Below are 8,361 nucleotides of genomic sequence, written 5' to 3' on the forward strand. Positions count from 1 at the left end.
CTAAGGCTTTATGCAGTGGTATTAGTACCTCATGTGATCTTGATTGAATCCCTTGCTATATCAGAGCATGCACCGTCTTATTGTGCTGAGATAACCCAGGAATAACCCAGGAATAACCCAGGAATAAATACAGTAAACAGTGGTTTGTGTCAAATGGTAGTTTATATTACACTATCTACAATATACACTAGGAACAAAATACACACACACGTGCTAATACAGCAAACTCCAACAGACAGCAGTTACGGCAGGAAATGGACGAGAGAGGACACAGCAGCAAAAGACTACCCTTTTATACTCAGGCTCTTAAAGGGACGCAGATCCTGCTGAGTCATTCCTATCATTGCATCCTCCACCTTCTGCTACATTACCTCATTGCAGAAGCTGTTTAGCTATTAAATTATTGGCTTGACAAATGACTACAAGTTTGTGTTTGTGTCTCCGACAGCTCCTGCGCAACTCTGTGACAATCGGCCTTGACAAAGTCACCATTGGTCAGTTGCAAAAGGCAATTGGAATAGCTTACATCCTCCAGCGCCATCAGTCCACATCTGCCTATGCCAGGTCCTTGAGAAGGACTTGACGGGTGCCTAAAAATGCCAAATCCAGCCTAAACATTTGGCTTTAACAGCATTAGCCTACTACACAAACCCTCATTCTGTTGGCATCGTTGGGGTGTACTAAAGGGAAGCTGGAGATGATAGAAGTTGATTTTTTCCCCTTCATGTTTTTTCTTTTTGAGGGAAAATTTCTTTTCCCCACCTCGCTTTTTTTTATCCAGAAGATACCTCTGTGAGATGGAGTTGCACAATGAATCACAAAAGAGCGGTTGCCACACACTACAATCAAACAACCTGCAACAGAGCTTCTTTCAGAAATTGTCACTCTGCCGTGGTATCGGAGGACAATTGCTTGCAAATGTCTCTGGACTACAACCTGATTGTCATTTTTCTTGGAATAAGTCCCATGAGATTAACCCGGATTTACACTGGGGACGATGTGGGGTTTTTTTAAAATAAAGTTTATAAAAGTTTTATAAAATAATAATCATTTGGAAAAAACGTTTTATATGAGCATCTTATTCACTAATACAAATTAAATTCCTAATCCCTAAATCTTTTCTTTGATTGGGGAAGATGTTTATAGGTTGCAAGTGGGCCAATATAATTCAGCTGATTGTCAGCGTAGAAAGAGCAACTGAGATTTTTTTTCATGATTTTTTTGTTGTTTGTTTAATTTTTGGAACACCTAGATCATTTTTAAACAAATCCAAGATGCCCATTTTTAAACAAATCCAAGATGCCCAAAAATCAAACCTAATACAAAAAATTAGGAAGGAGAAAAGTCAGGGAAATTATAGCAAATAAAAAAAAGCCATTTTTAAAAGGTCTTCAAATATATACCCATCAGGATGCAGGGAACATTTTTTTCCCCCTACACACGTTCTTAGATGTTTTCATATCCGATGTGGATCTTGTGTCGTCCCGTGTCAGGATGTAAGAACAAGAAAAGGGAAAAGTATTAATTTAATATTTTTTTAAAAAAAATATATAAAACCGGCACGGATAAAGTTGAGTTAGACGTCCATCTCCTCTATAAGTCAGGGTCCAAAGGAGAACTTGGTTTTTTGTAACTACGCTACCGAAAACGATTTCTCTGTCATTAAAAGAGTGACGGACACCAATGTCTTTGGTCGTCAGCATCCTCACCTAGGGCTCTTTCATTTCTTCCGGGTTTGGCAATTTAATCTGGAGAGCCGCTCTCAGATTAGCCCAGAAAAAGGCATGTTTTCTCTTGTCTCTTGGCCATTCCAGGTAGGTCCTCTTGGCCATCAAGGCTTTGAGTTTGTAGTACCTGGCGGGAATGAGGTAGGCCGGGATGGGCTCCAACAAAATCAGAATTAAACCGTCGGCGTTCTCGCTGAATAACTTGTGGTGAGCAAAATACAGCTCGTAATGGCACCACTCGCTCTGCACGAAATTGGGAGACAGCACAAAGATGGACTTGTAGCTCTTCTCTATGGAGTCTATGATGTTCTCCACAATGCTCTTCCCGGCGATGAAGTTCCTCTCGTGTTGACAGATCCTTAAGGACCCGTCTTCCTTCTCCAGATTGGGAATGAGTTCAGTTTTGACCCAGGGAGCATCATGCTCGCTGTAGGACACAAAGGCATGATACTGGACGTTCTCAGAGATGTCTTCCGATTTATTCTTCCATATCCGCTGCTTCACTTGGCTCCAGCGCCAGATCATCTTGAAATACCAAGGAATGTCAAAGCGAATGCAGAGGAAGGCTACAACGGCGATTACCAAGAGAGTAACCACTAGAACAATCGTAATCAAGACAGTCACGTTGCACTCAAGTTCAGAAACATGGAAATCTTTTAAACGAGTTTCTCTTATGTTGCTGGGATAGGCACACCTATAAAAGTCAGGCCAGCCAACTAATGCCACGGATTCTTGTTTTTGAAGATTAATCAATTGCCTTAATTTACAGTTGCAGTGGAAGGGATTATGTCCTCCTTTTAATCTTTGGATATTCTGACAGGTCTGGGAGAATTCAGAAAACTGGTCCAGGACAAAATTATTTTCCACGTTGAGCACCTGAAGGTTTTTAAAAGGGCCGCATCCTGGAAAGGCATTGAGTCTGTTAGAAGCCAAGCTTAGCTCCTTTAAAGCAGTCAGGTCAGCGATCTCTTTAGGCACAGCTGAAATACGATTACTTTGTAAGTCCAAAATTTGGATGTTGTTCGGTAAACATCTAAAAACCGAGTCTGTTAACTTGTTGAATGACAAGTTCAGTTTCGTTACATGTTCGCCCCAGTTGCATTCGTTTCCACTGTCTTTGTAATACAAATGATTCTGGCTTACATCCATATAATTCAGGGACATCATGTTGCTTGTCATTAAACTCACCTTGGTAAGATCTTCAAGTCTATTCTTTTGCAAAAGGAGCGTTTGTAGCATAGCTAAGTGTTCGCAGCCTCTGAGCATTGTGTCGGTCAATGTGTTGTTTTGAAAACATAAATACTTAAACCGACTGGGTTTTTCAGGACACAGCGTATATAACATCCCAGAATCAGAAACAGTCAAGCTGTCAATGTTCAAGTTGGAAAATGTTGAGTACGCAATGTCCTGGTTAAATGTCGCTGTACCAAGGAGTGTATATTTGATGGTTAAACTCTTTAGCGAGAGGTCCGCATTTTTAAAAGCTCCAGCGTCGAACGTAGTAATGGTTGGGTATAAGAGGGTTAAATGATTAATGCTGGATTTCCCCACTGCCTTCAAAACGTTGACGAGATCTGCCCAACTGAATTTCGTATCGGTTATGGTTAGATTTAGCAACGTGCTTTCTGACAGAAGTGTTCTTAGGTCTTCGGTTTGCCCCAGTGGGATCTTGGAAAGTTCTAAATGTTCTGTGCCGTTGAACCCCAGATTCAAGAGGAGGCGAAATTTTGCGCTTTGAGGGAGCACAATCTGAATCGTCTTTGCCCTGAACACAAGAAGGCTTCCGGGCCTATCTTCATGAAGATCTTCTAAGTCCAGGAACAGAGTGTCCGCTTGTAAATGCATAACGGCGTTGAGACTTGAAAGCGTTCTAGTACTAATTCCAAAGTAGCCCAGCTTTGTGACTTTGATGAATTCGGAGGACAAATGCATGGTGACGAAGTCATTGTAAGCCAGATCTAGATGCTTGAGGCTTTTCATAGGGAAAGCAGACACATTCCTTAGATTGTTGTGAGATAGATCGAGGTGCTCTAAGATTTTGTTGTGCCGGAAAACGCCCAAATCAATTTCTCCGATAGAATTATGAGACAGAAGTAGCATTTTTAAGTTGGGAAGGGAGAGAAAATGAGACACTTCTAGCTTAGATAGATAATTATGCGACAGATCCAGAATGGTTGTTTGGGTTGATAAATCTTTGGGAACGGCAAAGAGAGAACTCTTTGAATAGTTCGCTATAAGTTCGCTTTCCGTGGCTGAGTGGGCGAAATTCCATGAGGTTATCACAAATACACAAACGGAGAGAAAAGGCTTTGTAGCTGACATTTTCCTTCCAGCTATAAGGACAGGAGAACTGAAGGCTCCACTCAGCTGGGCATCGTTCTGCAAAAAAATAATTCGCGGTACAATATTACATCCGCCTTTAATAGTTCATTGTTCAGCATCCTTTATTCTTTCGAAGGATAATCAATGAAACTTTAACAGGATAACAGCAAAATAATACATGATTGCGAAATTTCATATTGGCCTTCCAAGATACTAGAAACATGAGTTGTTGAAAAGATGCCTAGGATAATTGGATAGCCCTCTGTGATTCTATAAGACGATTTAATTGGGGTGGAAACTAATCAAGGAGAGGAGCAACCTGGAACTAAGGAGAAATTTCCTGACACTTGGAACAATTAACCAGGGGAACAACCTGCCTCCCGAAGCGATGAATGCTCCAAGACTGGAAGTTTTTAAAAAGAGATTGGACAGCCACTAGTCTGAAACGGCATAGGGTTTCCTGCCTTAGTAGGGGGTTGGACTAGATGACCTCCAAGGTCCCTTCCAACTTTATTATTATTATCACTATTATTGCTACTACTATTATCGGAGGAGTTAAGCAACACACACACATTTTCTTTCTGTTTTGAGCTTTTATAAAATCATTTCCATGTTTCCTCTGCTAGTTTCTTTCTTACTCAGGGGCCATACAAGAAGTTGTAGTAGCAACTACTTCCTCCACACTGGGGCCCAACTATCTTCTTAAATCTCAGTGGCCAAATTTGTTTCACCCAGCAGTCTTGCCACAGCTGCCTAGATCTTCCCATAACATTTTGAATCCTTTAAATAATGTCCTTTGCATCTTTTACTTCTGTTTAAAGTTCGGCTACAGATTCAAGTTCTGTTAAAAGGACCCTCCTTGGTTTTTCACGGCCAAAACACTGCCGTGGAATTTGATTGATTTCTTTCCCCCCACACACACTTTTGTTTGTTTGTTGTTTGTTTGCCTGTTGTGGCCAAGAGAATCTAACTCTCTTTGGTTCTTAAAGAAGTTTTCATCTTCTTTAGTTCTCTTTAAACAAAATAAATAAAATCCTGAAATACAGTACCCTTTTTTTTGGGGGGGGGGGACAAGAACAAAATAGCTCCGTGAGAAGGGCGATATATAAATAATTATTATTATTATTATTATTATTATTATTATTATTATTATTATTATTATTATTATTATTATTATTAGGCCTATTACGGCCACAACGGAGCACAAAATTTCCGTTGCTGATTGAGACAGTTGTTCAATGGGTTTTGCCCCATTTTATCATGGCTGCAGTTGCTAAGTTAGTAACCTGGTTGTTGCGTGAATCTGGCTTCCCCAATTGACTTTGCTGGTCAGAAAGTTTCACAGGATCAGAGGGCACTGCAGCCACCATAAAGGGATGGAAACTAGTCAAGGAGAGAAGCAACCTAGAACTAAGGAGAAACTTCCTGACAGTCAGAACAATTAACCAGTGGAACAACCTGCCTCCAGAAGCTGTGAATGCTCCAACACTGGAAGTTTTTAAGGAGAGAGTGGGCAGCCATTTGTCCGAAATGGTATAGGGTTTCCTGCCTGAGCAGGGGGTTAGACTCGATGACCTCCAAGGCCCCTTACAACTTTATCATGACTATTGTTGGTTGTTGTTGCTATTGTTATTTAAATGTGAGTCAGCTCCCAGGCGTCTGACTTCTGATCATGTAACCCTGGGGCTTCTGATGATTGTGATTGCGATTGATTATGACTATGACTATGATTATGTTTGTTTATGATGATGACTATGACTACGATTACGATTAAGTTTATGGTTATATAGTTTATGGTTATATATGGGTTATAAGTTTATGGTTATATAGCGAACGGTTGCTGGAATTGGGTATGTGTAGTTTAACGAAGAGAAGGGTGAGGGGTGACATGATAGCAGTGTTTCAATATCTCAGGGGCTGCCACAAAGAAGAGGGAGTCAAGCTATTCTCCAAAGCAGTTAGAACAATTAACCAACCTGCCTCCAGAGGTGGTGAATGCTCCAACACTGGAAGTCTTTAAGAAGAGACTGGACAGCCATTTGCCTGAAATGGTATAGGGTTTCCTGCCTGAGCAGGGATTTGGACTAGATGACCTCCAAGGTCCCTTCCAACATTATTTATTTATTTATTTATTTATTTATTTATTTATTTATTTATTTATTTATTTATTTATTTATTTATTTATTTATTTATTTTTATTAAATTTTTATACCGCCCTATTCCCGAAGGGCTCAGGGCAGTTTACAGGGCAGCATAAAATACAATATAAAAATAGTATAAATTAAAATAGGTTAAATTACTTAAGCCCAACAATTAAAACAATATTAAAAGCTAAAACCCCTTCAGTCCAGGCCTGATAGATCAAAAAACCAGGTTTTCAGATCCCGGCGAAATGAACACAGATCGGGGGCGGTCCGAAGTTCCACATAAGTTCCAAGTTATGATGATGATGATGATGATGATGATGATGATGATGATGATTGACTACAACTATGATTATATTATGATTATGATTACGCTTGATTATGATTATGCCTGATTATGACTATGACTATGATTATGATTAGGTTTGTTTATGATAATGACTAGGACTACAACTACGATTATAATTAAGTTTATGTTTACGATTATGTTTATGGTGGACTACAACTATGATGATATTATGACTGCATTATGATTACGATTATGCTTGATTATGACTATGACTAGGATTACGATTATCAGTTGGTAAAATGAGGAGCCAGATTGTGGGGGGTGGGGTGCAAAATGCGGATTCCGCAAAACCCTCACCCTGAAGCGGCGTATAAATAAATCTTAAGGGCTATATTCCTCCCCATCCTTATTCTCTTTCTTCTTTTCCTCCTCTCTAAGGCGGCGGCGGCGGAGAAGCGCTCCGCCTTGCTTTGAGCCGCGAAGGCTTCGCCTTAAGCCTCCCCCGGTTGCGTCGCGACTCCAGCCCTCTTCTCCCCAACTCGGGGCCGATTCACACGTTCCACCTACCTTGCAAGGACGAAAGGACCTGCCCGAGTTGTTTTTTTTGGGGGGTGGGTGGGGTGTGGGGTACGGCGGTTCCACGAGAGTTTGAAACAGCCCGCCCGCCCGCGCGCCTGCCTGCAGACCTGCGGACACGCGTGTCGCTCTGCTCGGGACTCGCCTGCTTTCTGAACAGAAGGAGGTGGCCCGTTTCTCCTTCCCCTTGCCGGGAAGACACCCCACCCCACCCCACCCTCCTCCTCTTCACTTCCGCACTCTTCCCGTTGCTTTAAGGACCAGCCAAGGCGACAGATGTGGGGAAATCCGGGCTGGGCAAAAGCGAAAGTGGCGAGAGGAACTTTCACTCTCCGCTAGAGGAAGCCGCCGGCCCCCTTCTCAGGCAGGGGAGGAGGAGAGAAAAGGGGCTTTCCCGCCCCCCCCCGCCGCCCCCAATTTATTCTTTGATGCAGGGTCCACAAGTCCTCGCCCCCTCCTCCCCCAGCTGGCCTGGGATAAGGGAAGGAGGGGGCATGGAGGGAGGGAAGGAAGGAAGGAGGGAGAGAGGGAGGGAAGGACATGGAGGGAGGGAGGGTGAGAGGAAGGGAAGGAGGGGCGCATAGAGGGAGGGAGAGAGGGAGGGAGGGAACGAGGGAGAGAGGAAGGAGGGAGGGAAGGAGAGAGAAAGGAGGGAGGGAAGGAGGGGTACATGGAGGGAGGGAGAGAGGAAGGAGGGGGCATAGAGGGAGGGAGAGGGAGGGAAGGAGGGAGAGGGAGAGAGGAAGGAGGGAGGGAAGGAGGGGCACATGGAGGGAGGGAGAGAGGAAGGGAAGGAGGGGGCATAGAGGGAGGGAGGGAGGGAAGGAGGGAAGGAGGGAGAGAGGAAGGGAGGGAAGGAGAGAGGGAAGGAGGGGCACATGGAGGGAGGGAGAGAGGAAGGGAAGGAGGGGGCATAGAGGGAGGGAGAGAGGGAGGGAAGGAGGGAGAGAGGAAGGGACGGAAGGAGAGAGGAAGGAGGGAGGGAAGGAGGGGCATATGGAGGGAGGGAGAGAGGAAGGGAAGGAGGGGGCATAGAGGGAGGGAGAGAGGGAGGGAGGGAAGGAGGGAGAGAGGAAGGGAGGGAAGGAGAGAGGAAGGAGGGAGGGGAGGGGCACATGGAGGGAGGGAGAGAGGAAGGGAAGGAGGGGCATAGAGGGAGGGAGAGAGGGAGGGAGGGAAGGAGGGAGAGAGGAAGGGACAGAAGGAGAGAGGAAGGAGGGAGGGAAGGAGGGGGCATAGAGGGAGGGAGGGAAGGAGGGGGGCATGGAGGGAGGGAAGGAGGGGCGCATGAAGTGAGGGACGG

General features: G+C 44.1%; 1 protein-coding gene across 1 annotated transcript; it reads right to left on the minus strand.

The window, feature by feature from the left end:
- Window positions 1–1,691: 1,691 nt before the first annotated feature.
- Window positions 1,692–7,429, minus strand: LOC308670654 (toll-like receptor 6). The gene is made up of 2 exons (XM_081332259.1): window positions 7,050–7,429; window positions 1,692–4,106 (listed from the first exon to the last, which is right to left on the minus strand). The coding sequence occupies exon 2, from the start codon at window positions 4,047–4,049 to the stop codon at window positions 1,710–1,712; it is 2,340 nt and encodes a 779-aa protein (XP_081188385.1). The 5' UTR covers window positions 4,050–4,106; window positions 7,050–7,429; the 3' UTR covers window positions 1,692–1,709.
- Between the last annotated feature and the right edge of the window lie 932 nt (window positions 7,430–8,361).

The sequence above is a fragment of the Vipera berus genome (assembly GCF_964194415.1).
Source record: "Vipera berus genome assembly, chromosome: 7".
In the NCBI taxonomy this organism is placed as follows: domain Eukaryota; kingdom Metazoa; phylum Chordata; class Lepidosauria; order Squamata; family Viperidae; genus Vipera; species Vipera berus.

What these genes read in the sequence shown, in the direction of transcription:
- LOC308670654 (XM_081332259.1), bottom strand. Translation starts at nt 4,049, where the DNA reads ATGTCAGCTACAAAGCCTTTTCTCTCCGTTTGTGTATTTGTGATAACC.